General features: G+C 49.7%; 1 protein-coding gene and 1 pseudogene across 1 annotated transcript in view; one reads left to right on the top strand and one right to left on the bottom strand.

The window, feature by feature from the left end:
• The first annotated feature begins 5649 nt into the window (after nt 1-5649).
• Nucleotides 5650-6835, top strand: LOC149361247 (uncharacterized; annotated as a pseudogene).
• A 3541-nt stretch (nt 6836-10376) lies between these two features.
• LOC149361246 (neprilysin-1-like) overlaps nt 10377-15359 on the bottom strand; it is a 51111-nt gene continuing 46128 nt past the window's right edge. Inside the window, exons 7-8 of the mRNA XM_089568032.1 lie at nt 12952-13366; nt 10377-12211 (exon numbers count right to left, since the gene is read on the bottom strand). Coding sequence (XP_089424158.1) covers nt 10913-12211; nt 12952-13366 — 1714 coding nt within the window. The 3' untranslated portion in view covers nt 10377-10912. The remainder of the gene's footprint in view (nt 12212-12951; nt 13367-15359) is intronic.

Raw genomic sequence — 15359 nt, 5'->3', positions numbered from 1 at the left:
TTTGAGGTACTAATAAAAGAAGAAAAGATAACAATGGTCATGTAAATAAATCTGCAGTGGAAGTTAGCAAAAAGCGATTGGAGGGTTGGTGGCTGAAAAGCTTAGATGTGGCATAAGGTTAGAATTGTAGGAAACCCTAGGTAAAGATGATGGCGAATCTTAAAGAGAATTGCCAACACAGTAAACAAAAAATAATAATGAAAGAAAAGCTGAGCATGGTGGCAATTGCCGCCACCCCGTTTCAAAGGGGGCGCTCCCATCCATCCATCCATCCATCCATCCACCCATCCACACACCCACCCACCCACCCACCCACCCACTTACCCACCCACCCGTCCGTCCGTCCGTCCGTCCGTCCGTCCGTCCGTCCGTCCGTCCGTCCGTCCGTCCGTCCGTCCGTCCGTCCGTCCGTCCGTCCGTCCGTCCGTCCGTCCGTCCGTCCGTCCGTCCGTCCGTCCGTCCGTCCGTCCGTCCGTCCGTCCGTCCGTCCGTCCGTCCGTCCGTCCGTCCGTCCGTCCGTCCGTCCGTCCGTCCGTCCGTCCGTCCGTCCGTCCGTCCGTCCGTCCGTCCGTCCGTCCGTCCGTCCGTCCGTCCGTCCGTCCGTCCGTCCGTCCGTCCGTCCGTCCGTCCGTCCGTCCGTCCGTCCGTCCGTCCGTCCGTCCGTCCGTCCGTCCGTCCGTCCGTCCGTCCGTCCGTCCGTCCGTCCGTCCGTCCGTCCGTCCGTCCGTCCGTCCGTCCGTCCGTCCGTCCGTCCGTCCGTCCGTCCGTCCGTCCGTCCGTCCGTCCGTCCGTCCGTCCGTCCGTCCGTCCGTCCGTCCGTCCGTCCGTCCGTCCGTCCGTCCGTCCGTCCGTCCGTCCGTCCGTCCGTCCGTCCGTCCGTCCGTCCGTCCGTCCGTCCGTCCGTCCGTCCGTCCGTCCGTCCGTCCGTCCGTCCGTCCGTCCGTCCGTCCGTCCGTCCGTCCGTCCGTCCGTCCGTCCGTCCGTCCGTCCGTCCGTCCGTCCGTCCGTCCGTCCGTCCGTCCGTCCGTCCGTCCATCCATCCATCCATCCATCCATCCATCCATCCATCCATCCATCCATCCATCCATCCATCCATCCATCCATCCATCCATCCATCCATCCATCCATCCATCCATCCATCCATCCATCCATCCATCCATCCATCCATCCATCCATCCATCCATCCATCCATCCATCCATCCATCCATCCATCCATCCATCCATCCATCCATCCATCCATCCATCCATCCATCCATCCATCCATCCATCCATCCATCCATCCATCCATCCATCCATCCATCCATCCATCCATCCATCCATCCATCCATCCATCCATCCATCCATCCATCCATCCATCCATCCATCCATCCATCCATCCATCCATCCATCCATCCATCCATCCATCCATCCATCCATCCATCCATCCATCCATCCATCCATCCATCCATCCATCCATCCATCCATCCATCCATCCATCCATCCATCCATCCATCCATCCATCCATCCATCCATCCATCCATCCATCCATCCATCCATCCATCCATCCATCCATCCATCCATCCATCCATCCATCCATCCATCCATCCATCCATCCATCCATCCATCCATCCATCCATCCATCCATCCATCCATCCATCCATCCATCCATCCATCCATCCATCCATCCATCCATCCATCCATCCATCCATCCATCCATCCATCCATCCATCCATCCATCCATCCATCCATCCATCCATCCATCCATCCATCCATCCATCCATCCATCCATCCATCCATCCATCCATCCATCCATCCATCCATCCATCCATCCATCCATCCATCCATCCATCCATCCATCCATCCATCCATCCATCCATCCATCCATCCATCCATCCATCCATCCATCCATCCATCCATCCATCCATCCATCCATCCATCCATCCATCCATCCATCCATCCATCCATCCATCCATCCATCCATCCATCCATCCATCCATCCATCCATCCATCCATCCATCCATCCATCCATCCATCCATCCATCCATCCATCCATCCATCCATCCATCCATCCATCCATCCATCCATCCATCCATCCATCCATCCATCCATCCATCCATCCATCCATCCATCCATCCATCCATCCATCCATCCATCCATCCATCCATCCATCCATCCATCCATCCATCCATCCATCCATCCATCCATCCATCCATCCATCCATCCATCCATCCATCCATCCATCCATCCATCCATCCATCCATCCATCCATCCATCCATCCATCCATCCATCCATCCATCCATCCATCCATCCATCCATCCATCCATCCATCCATCCATCCATCCATCCATCCATCCATCCATCCATCCATCCATCCATCCATCCATCCATCCATCCATCCATCCATCCATCCATCCATCCATCCATCCATCCATCCATCCATCCATCCATCCATCCATCCATCCATCCATCCATCCATCCATCCATCCATCCATCCATCCATCCATCCATCCATCCATCCATCCATCCATCCATCCATCCATCCATCCATCCATCCATCCATCCATCCATCCATCCATCCATCCATCCATCCATCCATCCATCCATCCATCCATCCATCCATCCATCCATCCATCCATCCATCCATCCATCCATCCATCCATCCATCCATCCATCCATCCATCCATCCATCCATCCATCCATCCATCCATCCATCCATCCATCCATCCATCCATCCATCCATCCATCCATCCATCCATCCATCCATCCATCCATCCATCCATCCATCCATCCATCCATCCATCCATCCATCCATCCATCCATCCATCCATCCATCCATCCATCCATCCATCCATCCATCCATCCATCCATCCATCCATCCATCCATCCATCCATCCATCCATCCATCCATCCATCCATCCATCCATCCATCCATCCATCCATCCATCCATCCATCCATCCATCCATCCATCCATCCATCCATCCATCCATCCATCCATCCATCCATCCATCCATCCATCCATCCATCCATCCATCCATCCATCCATCCATCCATCCATCCATCCATCCATCCATCCATCCATCCATCCATCCATCCATCCATCCATCCATCCATCCATCCATCCATCCATCCATCCATCCATCCATCCATCCATCCATCCATCCATCCATCCATCCATCCATCCATCCATCCATCCATCCATCCATCCATCCATCCATCCATCCATCCATCCATCCATCCATCCATCCATCCATCCATCCATCCATCCATCCATCCATCCATCCATCCATCCATCCATCCATCCATCCATCCATCCATCCATCCATCCATCCATCCATCCATCCATCCATCCATCCATCCATCCATCCATCCATCCATCCATCCATCCATCCATCCATCCATCCATCCATCCATCCATCCATCCATCCATCCATCCATCCATCCATCCATCCATCCATCCATCCATCCATCCATCCATCCATCCATCCATCCATCCATCCATCCATCCATCCATCCATCCATCCATCCATCCATCCATCCATCCATCCATCCATCCATCCATCCATCCATCCATCCATCCATCCATCCATCCATCCATCCATCCATCCATCCATCCATCCATCCATCCATCCATCCATCCATCCATCCATCCATCCATCCATCCATCCATCCATCCATCCATCCATCCATCCATCCATCCATCCATCCATCCATCCATCCATCCATCCATCCATCCATCCATCCATCCATCCATCCATCCATCCATCCATCCATCCATCCATCCATCCATCCATCCATCCATCCATCCATCCATCCATCCATCCATCCATCCTACACACCCAGAGGGCCCCACCCTCGCATAGGCGCTGGGTTTCACAGCTCATGACGGCGTCGTGCCGGCCAGGGAGGTAGCAACATCCAAAGAGTGACTGTGTCAGTGGGGATGGCTGACTCTGCGATCTTGTCATTATGGAGGTCGCGACAGACAGGCAACGACAGAACGAAGCGAGGAGGAGACAATGCGCTCAAAAGCCTCTGTAAACCATTCGAAAATGTGCCACTACAGTGTGCGTGGGGAATATGAGCGCGGAAGCAATCGTACGTTCACCAATATCTACCAAGAATCTTGTCACAGTATGTTCACCGTACGTACGAGAGAGAGAGTGAGATGTTAATGAATACAGGATCCCGTAGGATCTTGTGCTATTGCCTATAGCAACCCAAGTGACTACCAGTGTTTACCCGGGTAAGCTCGGTTAAGTTCGGTGAAGTTCGTAGCAGCGTCCACTTAAGGACCACTTAAGGTCCTTTCCTTTTCATATTCTCCTTGCTACCGATGCCTCGTAGGATCGTGAAAAGGCAAGTGTGGGCATTTTTTCACCTACATTGGGATGGTCCGTTTATCTCCGTCTTCGTGACTTCACTCCAATTTATCTGGCCGAATTATTAGCAGTAATTTTAGCCTTACGTAAATGAAACCCTGCCGTTTCCCATGTAATGGCTATGACGGACTCTATCTATTTGCTCTACATTATCATCACCCACTGAGTCTCGGGTATTGCGCCTTTTTAAGCAGCTGATTCCGCTCCATCTAACTTCGGTGCGGTTGCTTTGGGTACAGGGGCACATGGGCATTCAATTGAATGAGGTTGCCGATTCCTCAGCAAGGGCCTCTCTCTGCGGCCCAATAATTGCTGCCCTGCCAACCTGCGCATATACAGCTGCGGTGAGGTTTCGCAGTTTCACATTATTTCAGGGATTCTCAGCCACGGCATTTACTTCATCGCCCAAATATTATCATCATCTGCATCCTTGGAGTAGCAAAGACGGGATCTCGCACAGACTGGAGGTCTCTTTCACGGGTTTGCGATCCAGAGTTGCTCTGCTAAATTTTTACCTTCACAGATCTGGCCTGGCGGTTTCTCCACTGTGCCATTTTGTGCCGAGCCTGAGACATTGGAGCACTACCTGCAGAACAGTGTTCTGCCGCCGCTTCTCTCCTTTGAGGAGGCGCCTACTAGGAATTCCGTTTCATCACCTGTGTCTGCCTGCGTCCACTGCGGTTGTTGTTTCCTTTGGCGCTCCATCACTTGGACGAAGCAACAGGAGTGTGCGCAGTGTTGTTCAAAATTTTCTTCTCGAAACGCAGCTACTCCCATGCTAATTTTTTTCTTTTTTTCTGTTTGTTATTCATTACTATTATTATTATTATTATTAGTAGTAGTATTATTATTATTTCTATTCATATTTATTTTTCTGACTTTCAAGAATTTCTTTCATCATTGTTTTTTAGCTCTCTTTCAGTCAGTGCAAAATTGAACCATTACATGCATTGCATTCGAATTTGCACAAAAAAGCCATCATCCCGTCTTCGATCTCCCAGCTAACAGGTCCCCTGCCGTTGCGCGGTCCATTCTGTCAGCCTATACCCTATTACTACTCCTTTTCCTCCATAAATCCTACTCTTTCCATCAGTTCACCGCCTGTGTCTTGGCCACTCCCCCTTAGTGGGTACGTGCTATTTTATTTCAGGCCAACCAACAAACTATCGCATTTCTTTCCATCGCGCCTCTGCTTGCGTGGCAACAAAAAGACGTTAGAATCACTCATGATTCTCGGTGGGCTCGGTGGCTGTGCAAGCGTGCACACCACTAATCCGTTTGTCTACATCATGCAGGGGTTCGCCTTCGTCGCTAATGCCTTGCTTCCGGCATTGTTGGCCCTTCCCCCAGCAACCACGTCATCCACTGCAGTTTACTGCAGTGACGATCGCATCTTCGCATGACCCCAACCCGACGTCATCACTTCATCATGCCCGGCAGCGCCTCCCCCTGGATACCATTTCCCCGGCCCATCCTGGAAAGCCTCATCACCAGCAATATTAGCCACAGGAAATATAAGAGACGATCGACCGCCTTCACCGCTTTGCGGGCTCGGTGGCTGTGCAAGCGTGCACACCACTAATCCGTTTGTCTACATAACGCAGGTTAGTTATCCTCATTCCTTGCATGCTAAAAAAAGCAGCAATTATTTCTTAGTGCAGCTGCCGAGCCCGCAATGCTGCATTTTTCTTGTGTTTGAATGCGCTCATGTTGTTCCTGCTTGCTGATCTTGGCAGGCGATACTGAAACCAACCCAGGACCTAACAATCTCGAGGCTGTATTCGCAGAACTAAAAAACTTATCCGCCGGTCAAACTCAACTAATCTCCGAAGTTCAAGGTCTTAAAAACCAGCTTATATCCACTGACGGTGCTATAGCTGGTTTAAGTAAGCGCATGACCGATCTTGAGACGCATTTGGAAGCCATCACAGCCATAAAATCTGAATTACAAATTATAAAATCTGAAAATACTCGGCTAGCTCGTGAGATTGAAACCCTCGAGGCCCGCATTGACGACAGTGAGAATAGATCCCGCCGTAACAACCTCATATTTTATAGAATTCCCGATTCTAACCACTCCTAAACGTTTGCGGACTCTGAGGGAGAGGTCATTCGTCACTGCGCTCAACACTTGAGCTTAACCATTCATCCTGAGGAAGTAGAACGTGCCCACCGACTCGGCCGCCATGAACCCAACCGCTCTCGACCAATAATAGTCAAATTTATTTCATACAAAATCAAAGACACAATACTCTCTAACGGCCGCAAATTTAAAGGGACGAAATTCAGCGTCGGCGCAGACTTCTCCCACAGAGTTCGTAACGTCCGCTAGCAGCTAGTCACCTTTGCTAAAGCTAATTCCGACAAATTTGCCCTACGCTACAAAACCTCGTATAAGGTCCCAGGCGCTACGTTTTTGATGAGATCTCGCAAACTGTGAAAGAAATAACAATCGCTACACCACAAGCAGATTAGCAATCATCTCTTCGCAAACAACTAAAAATCCGGCCCAAAAATGTTCCCCTGTCTGCTGTGTTCACCAACATACGTAGTTTCCTTACGTAGGCTCCCAACATACGTAGGCTCCCAAAACGCTACGAAGTGCCTTTGCGCCATGCTCAGTCGAGCTCTGTAACCTCTGAGAGCTTAAACATGTCCTTGTCATTCCCCTGGAAGTACAAGTAGACATCTGGGCGCCACTGCGTTGTCTACGCATGCATTAACAGCCGGAGGGAAAGAAGCAGCTTGGTTGTGGAGCGCTGTGTGCGATGTGCGCGATGTGTGGCGAGAGCTCTGCCGCTGCGGAGTGTTCAGCCTCTATTGTTTCCCATCTGGAGTTAAAAATCCCCACCTGCTTCAAATATGGACTGCTGCAGTGCATAGAGCAAAATACGAGGCAAGTACGAAAGCACGAGCAAGTACTGTGCTCTAAACAGTCGACCTAAGTGCGTGGCCACCGCAGTACATTCAGCAGTCAGTTACCGTGTTATGTGAACATGCTGGTATGGTCGGAGCATTAGGGACTGGCTGAATAAGCGTCTCCTTTGTGGAGTTGGAAGCCTGTATTCTTGCTGCGGGTCGCTCTGCCATTCTCCTCCCTGCGGAGGTTACGTGCGCCGCAGCAGTTCCCTTGCAGCCGGAAGCTAAAGCGTTTATTCTTCCTGTTTGTTCCTTAGCGCCATCGATTTATGCGGTAGCGCTGAAATAGCGCAGTAGCTTGCAGTATGACAGATAGAATCCAATGAATTTGGTATAGTGAGCGACACTCCGCGTGCCGATTTTGGTCGTTGGAATCGGATCGCATTTGTAGCTCGAGTGCTCAAGTGCTATTAGGTGGACAGCGCTTATTCAGGGTCCCCCGAATTGTATCCAAGATTTTTGAACATCGCGGCTACGCGTGTTCGGAAATTGCAGCTCGCAACAACTGCCATCCTCAGAGGGTTTGCGACAGTGGCTTTACCAAACCATATCAGACTTGCTATCTGTTCACGTAGTCCCGCATTACCGCGCAAACGGCAAGCATGCAGTTCGTAACTACGCTCGCTGCGTTATTAAACACTGCCTCATTGTTCGGTTTGGTTGTGTGTGGGGCTTAACGCTCCGAAACGGCTAAGGCTATGGGGACTCGTCGTCCATCGGACTTACAACACATGGTTTGAGAAAATCGCATGCGAAGTTCTTGCATTCATCGGAGGCATTTTTCCCGGTGGTGGACGAGCGGCTTGCAAAACCATCGCTAGTGGGACACAACGGCCTCCCCGAAAGTCACCAGAAAACGATCTCGGTCACTGCAAGTTAGGTTTTCAATTACGCCGTCGTGCAGCGTTCGCGCAGTGCCGCTAAGCCGCTGCTTCCGTGTGCGCCCTGCGTCGTCTCGCCTTGCATGGCAGCCTGGAAGTGCGCGTTGAATAGATGGCGCCACAGCGTTTTCCAAATGGTGGCGCTCACATTTGTTTCGTGCTCTGATCTATATGCTGCGCAAGATCGACAACCTGCTTCTCTGTCTTTCCCCGATCCAAGTGTATGTCTCCAGGAATTTGGATGTGCAGGCAAAGTGGCAGCAGGATGCTGATGCGATTGTGTATGACTGGCTGCGGAATGCGACCTGGTAAGTCGGCCTTTATGCCTCTCAGTGTTGGGGCGCTTTTCTGCAGCAAAAAGCTCCCGTAGCGTAGTAGATTAGTACTGCATGTTCCACTACGCAGCGCAGTGTTTCGAATGTTGTACTTTTTGCAAGTACTTTTTCCCTCTCTTTTTTGACCAAGCTAACAGCACGCAAATTTATCATGGAGCCCTGTGGGTAAGCTGGTAAAGATGGTGTGGGTAAAGGTATGCGCGTTACTTTTCAGGTTGCATTTTCAAATATCTTCAATCAAAATTTGGCATTCAAAAAGCTCTTACAGCATCCGGAAGGCGAAAGCCCAAAATTGCTGCACTGCACCATTCAGCATGCGCAGAATGCAAGAACACACATCAGCGAATCTCAGGTAGCGCGGTGCGCATCGTTACACTGTGTGAAAGAGAGCTCGGGGTTATCACCCAGTGTGTCGTTTTTTGGATCTTAGGGTGACTATAAGCAGCCGTGGTGTGACCTCCTGACGTGAGAGCCGTGGCTGCAGTGTCATACGACTCAGCAGTCGCATCCAGTACCTTCGTGAGCGGGAACACTGTTCTTACGTCGCTGACTCCCGTTACGAGTACGAAAAGCGGAGCAAGCGTTCATAATTAGGCCTACGTACTCGTTGGTTAGGACTCATCCGAGAATGAGCCACACAGACTCTAGGCAGTGCTTGTAGCTTCTCTCTGAGCTGTCTGCTTCACTGCTGTGGCTGCTAGTTTCACTTCGCCGTATTCTTCCGTGTACGCGCTGCGACTCGGCACTCGCTTCCAGTTTCTTGGAGAGTGGGACCACTGTTCTCATGTCGCTGCCCCCCGTTCCGAAAAGCAGTGCGAGCACCGGTTTTTGCTTATTTTAACTTCACCAGCTGGAAGCGATTCCAGTACAGAAGCACTGTTCTGCAGGTGGGACAGACTGGGATGCATTGCTGCTGCGTCGGCGCCTCGCTGAAGCCATGTGAAAATCAATGGCAACTCCATAAATCGAGCCTACTACTGCGGCGGTAGGTCACATCTCTCGAGCAGGCTTGGTGGCTAGCGACGCCTAGTGGAGACTCAAAGGCACCAAAAGTTCACACGTGCCAGCACCTATATTGGACAAAGCAATCTTAAGGGACCCTAAATGATTTTGATGCTCGTATTCTAGCGGGACAGATATGTAGGGGTGGTCATCTTGAATACTGAGTGGGAGAAATTTAAAAGCTCTGCGTGCACCGTCAGATTTACAAATAACATAAAAATTTCTCCCCACCGCGCGGTCTTAACAACCCTGCACTAATGACGTCAGAGGGCAATCCCGGCGATTCTCATTGGTCATACGCAACTGGAGCGACCGTAATGAGGCTGGATTGAGCGCCGGGGGGTGCACTCATAGCCTGTTTCCCTATTCTTTGAGGCTCGTCGGCGTGTATATGAGTTGAGAGGGGCGTGGAGAGTTGCGATTGGTGTCATGAAGTTAGCTTCAAAAATTTTTTTCGGAGATATGACGAGTGCTGGAACACTCATTGCTTATGCGCTTTTCAAACCTCAGCAAATATCAGCTCATGGTCCCTTTAATGGCAGGGCCACCTCCGAATGCTCTGACATATCTAGGCTATGGTCTGCAGATTCCGAAATGTCCGCTCGCTGGAAAGCATGCATCTTATAATCTTCATCAGTGCAACATCGACGTCGATAGAATGCAAGGCAAGCGGAACTATTGAATGATCCTCCTAGTTGAAGGCCAGCATAAGCACGTGGCGATTTTCAGCTGTCGCAGGGCTCGGCTAGGTGGCGCTGACACGCAGTTTTTCCTCATTCGACCTGCTCCATTTACTTTGTGTGGAACTGTACATCCGACATAACAGCTGCAAGCACTTGGAACCGTTTATTCATTCTAATACCAGCAGATTTAGATCAGAATAATAATGCTCTTTTTTATTTCTCTCGCATGTAATTTTTTAAAATCTCGCTTTGGCAATGGCGCTGCGGCAGCGTCGTCATTGTGTCAGAGGGGCCAAAGCAATTGTACTTAGCTAAAGTGTTAATTTCTCTACGAAATCTGACGGAGGAAGTCAAAATAAATTCGCTATTCTAATTTTGCGAAACAACACATTCGAGGCTGTATTGCACATGAAAACATTCTTCGGTTAAAATAAATCTAAGTGGCAGGCGGCACGATCAGTTTGCAAATAAACAAAACTGATCTTGTACATATGAAACAGTTATGGGGTAATGCACTGATATTGACATTAAGTCGGTTATCAATCTCATTATTCGAACGCGAGCGTTCTCTCGTCCGAAGTAAACATCGCTCCCAGGACGTTGTCGATGATGACGAGCAAAATTTTGTCTTGGAAACTGTCGAAAATTATCCATATTTCAGTGGTAGCACCTTCAGGAAGCAATATCAAAACACAAGGGAGCACTCTTCAGGGGCAGTACTCTGTAGGAGGCTCACGTCAGCACCGGACACTCGCGGCCGGTGTACATCTGACTGCCCTGGTGGCAGCCGAAGGTGCCACCAAAGATCCTGAATGCTTTCAGTGGAACGTTGCACTTGTCCCGAGCGTTGGGTGTGCCGCACTGAGAGATGCACCAAAAGATGAACATCAGCTGCTTCTCTGTGATTAGGGGATGCCCTCTCAACCGCATCTGCGCCGTGCGCCTGTTGAGAGGCCAGAACGAGCTGTACAGCATCCGAACCGCCACCGCCCGCTTCACCAGCTCCAAATTGGTCCCATCTAGAAGGGTCTCATTTGCCCCCGCCTGGAGAGATTCGTAGAAGCATGAAGACTTCTTTTCAAACTCCATTAGCGTTTCGCTGTCTGCCGTGATCAGAGCTTCGAAGAGCAGTTCCGTGAACGCCATGGCGATATAACTGCCGAGAGAACCGTAGTTTGTACATAACAGGGCTTGATCGCTGTACAGGGGCACCTCAAATGCGATCGGAAGCAGTTCGAAGCCTCCTGGGTTTAGGTGGAATACGCTTGGAAACCCACCGCTAGCGTAGCCCTTCATTCTGATGTCCACTTCTGATCGGCGAGCGGCCGCAGTCGCGCGAGCGATGTTTTCCACAGCGTAATCCACCATGTCGGGAAAATGCTTGTAAGTCTCTTCCAGTGTTTTTTCCTCGACGTCCTTTTCCATTCGCAAGGCATCACGGGGGTCGTTCTCTGCTTCAAGCAAACGTATGTCGAGAAACAGCGCCCGTGTCTTAGGATCATTGATTTTCGCCCGGAACACGTCGCGGATGCTTCGAATCATGCTAGCGGCGCCTCTCATTGCCGACGGTGCAATTTCTAGGTTTATGTAGTCGGCATAAAACGCGAGACCCATGTAGTGGCGGGAGAGTCCGTAACAAAAAGTGACGTGGCCGGTTTGAACCTCCTTGTCGCTGAGGTACGAGGAGCGGAGCAGGTCATGGTTTGCCAGTTGAGAAGCTGCCAGTACCACACACCAGCCTACGTAGTAGGCCATGCGCTGTTCACCTTCACTCTTCACCAGGCTGAAGAAGGCGCTGAAGAAGTCGACGTTGGAGATCGTGAACTCAACACTTCCGCAGTCTCCCGTTTTGTTGCAGAGCGTGGAGAGCTCTTGTTCCCACGAGTTCCTGGGTAAGGCGTCCTTCACCAAGGCCATGACGTCGTACAGGCTAGCATTTTGCACCGACCTCCAGGTGGCCAGCCGCATTGGAACCAGCAGCTTCGATATAACTCGGCTCTCGATCGCGGACAAATCGGCGTAGGGTAGCGGCTGCAGAGAACAGTACGTTTTTATGGACTGCTGTTCAACGTAATTTCGACATGCTTTCTTTTAGGGTTTTTTCTATTCTTTAAAGTGCCACAGCTATAATTCCCCTGAGTTCAGCTACAAGCCCCGTATGTTTGTGAACGAAAAGTTGCCCCTCCGTTAAAAATTTATATTATTTTGACGAATCAGAACTCTCGTCTCTTCAAACCCATCACTAGAAGAAATTGTGGACTGCTCTGGCTATTTCCTAAGTTTAGAATATGGGACAGAAAATGTAACTGTCCCTCTGTTCCTCGTCGTTTTACCGTGAGGCGCAGCTTTTCGATTAAGCGCGTATTTGCGTGTATATTCTTTACTTCTACCCGGATAAAGAAATTTAAATGAGCCATGCATCTCAACTGTATCTGAACTGGCAGCCACTGAGGCACCGCATGTTCTTCGGAAATCTCGCAATTAAAAATCGAGTTCCTGACGCTCATGACTGCTGAGTGATAGCACGGCGCACGACAGCCGTGATAATGATTAAACAAAGATCCTTCTAAGCGGTTATCAAGCTGAAGAATTCGGCCCCTGATTGTACTGTTCAGGCCCTACAGACTATTTTCGAAAAAGTATTTCAGCACCATAATTTAAAATGCAGCCCTGGACTACTTTTTCAAGAATACATTGTATCACCAACTAGCCATGCAACGTGTTTTGTTAAGGGCCTGTAAGTAGCTATAAGGGTAAGAAGTAACCCGTGCCTTAATATCCGGCCTGGAGAACGCTTGCACCAGCCTCTGGTAGTATTCAGCGTAGTACGAGTCCTGCCCAGTCGTCTGGAGCATCAGCCTCCTCTTCTCCAGCCCAGCTGAGTACAGCGCCGTGGGCTTCACCTCCAGTTTTCCTGGCCGGTATAGTGCGAAGCTAATAGGGCTGGCCCAGTTCCACTCCACCATCAAGGAGAAGAGCATGCGCAGTAGGCTGGCGTTGCTGTTCGCCTCGGGCCAGAGCACGTCCGCCGAGAGGAGGGAGCTCTTGAGCTCCTCCAGGTGGTCTTGCTTAGATTCGTACACGCCGTAGCAGGACTTGTAGAACATGGCCCCCTTCTGAGAAGCGCTCTGACCCGAGCTTGGAACGGCCGCTTTCCAAGCGTGCATGGACACTTTGCTGATGAATCTGAAAGCGGTAGAAGCACAATAGGGAGCATAGAAATAAACAGCATGGCACTTTGCTGTTCCCTGTACATATGGTGCTGAAGACACATGCGAGTAAATTACAGCGAAAAATATGGTCCTAGCCAAAATACATAACTTTTAATCCTTATGATATTGACCCTACTCACGGTTTACAATTAATTTACAACTAAACAGGAGTCCAGAAACTCATTTATCGCTTACGATTGGGAACAGCCTACACGAGCAATTTTCTGCATAGAATTGGGCGCGCAGACAATCCACTTGGTCACGTGGCTGAGGGTGCACCTCATCTGCTTCTGGATTGCCTAGAGCATTACGGTTTTAGGACTCGACTGAAGAGGGGCTTGACCACAAAAGATAGAAGACCTTTCAGCCTTCAAAAGGTATTATGTTCATAGTCGACGCATGCGCTAAAGAAATAGGCGATCATAGCACTGAAATCTTTCCTTGAGGGCAGTGGCATCCCCGGGAAGTACTAGATGTTACTTGTGTAAATAACGGTGATTGTTCGCCTCGGCATCTAGTGTCCAGTCATCATTTATATGCAATATAAATCATTTATATCACATCATTTATAACATATGATCACATATCATTTATAATTGTTCCTATTAAGAATCTAGTGTTTGTGATATCTTTATCGTTGCGTCTCTTTAATGCTCTGGTTATCATTTATGTCTTGCTATTATGTACTTGATATATGCGATAATATTATTGCCGCAGCTCACATTTCCTTTTCATTTCTTAAATTTGTGGCTTTTATACCGTTTACTGTGATTAGTCCATATCATTGCTTATATTATGCCTACGCAAAGTTTATTCTTCTATTTTATGTTAGCGTTTCTGGAGCGTCCATTTCATTATTTGTCTTGTTGATTGTACATGTTGTAGCTCATCTTTGTTGAACGTTATGTCGCCAGTTCCAGTGTTTTTCTCCAGTTATGTGTAAAGCAGTAGCAGGCGCCACCATAAGGCACCAAAATCTCCATTTATGTCCACGTCAATAAAAAAAAATTGACGACGATTACCTCACTTCCTAATGTAAAATTTGAGCGCAGTTCATCAGCTGTTTCAGCTTTTCGATGGACGGAGGCAAAGAATTCGAGCAAGACGTGTGTGTACAATTACAGACAACTTGTTATTTATCACACATATTCCTTCTTCAAAAAACACTCCACTAACAGTTCTTGATTGTCTGACGGAATCTTTGTGGAAGAAGAAAAAGATGGATATACGCTCCACTTGCTGCATCAATGCCTGGTTCTCAAAGACGAGGTCTGCGCAAGTATTTCGCGAGGTTGTCACAGCTGTGGGAACCGTTACGAGCGAGAGGAACGGGTTCTCGCGCATAAGTGGTAAGAAATTCCCGCTTGTCTTTATATCTACATTAAAGTATCCACCCACCCTACCACCTTGGCAGGTGGCAGCGTTTATGGCACAACGTTGTCAATGCGAAAACATGCAGCGCACATTTGTCACTACCGCCACGTAGCTTAAAGCACGATTGAGGTGTCAACTGTTACAAGAGGACCGTTATGCGCCTTCCGTCTGGTTCAGGTGTCCACGGAGATGTGTGAGACGGATACTGCGCATTTCCTTCCCTCAAAAAACAATTTACAAATTTTACACTCTGTCTTCCAAGCCCCCGCTCTATTGATTTCGCAGCTGTGGGAGACAGATACTGCGCATTTCCTTTCCTCAAAAAAATACCGAAGACACTTTGGAAATTCTAAAGTGTGCTTGGCGAAAACCTTGTCGTCAGCCCACTGCCGCTTCCCCGAACCGTATGGCGCGGAATCACTGGGTCGCTTCGGAGCCATGCGTCTCACTCACTCGACTGCAACGAGACGTCTGGCGAAGGAGCTGCGGTGTAGCTGCCACTGCCGACGTGCGCGCGCTCGTTCTACCGCTACTGTGTGACGTCCCGGCTGCTATGCACAGCTCCGCCCCCCACCGGCGCACCGGTTGCTTAA

Source organism: Amblyomma mixtum, chromosome 2 (assembly GCF_055824585.1).
Source record: "Amblyomma mixtum isolate Tamu chromosome 2, ASM5582458v1, whole genome shotgun sequence".
Classification (NCBI taxonomy): domain Eukaryota; kingdom Metazoa; phylum Arthropoda; class Arachnida; order Ixodida; family Ixodidae; genus Amblyomma; species Amblyomma mixtum.
This window is presented reverse-complemented; position numbering and strand designations above follow the sequence as displayed.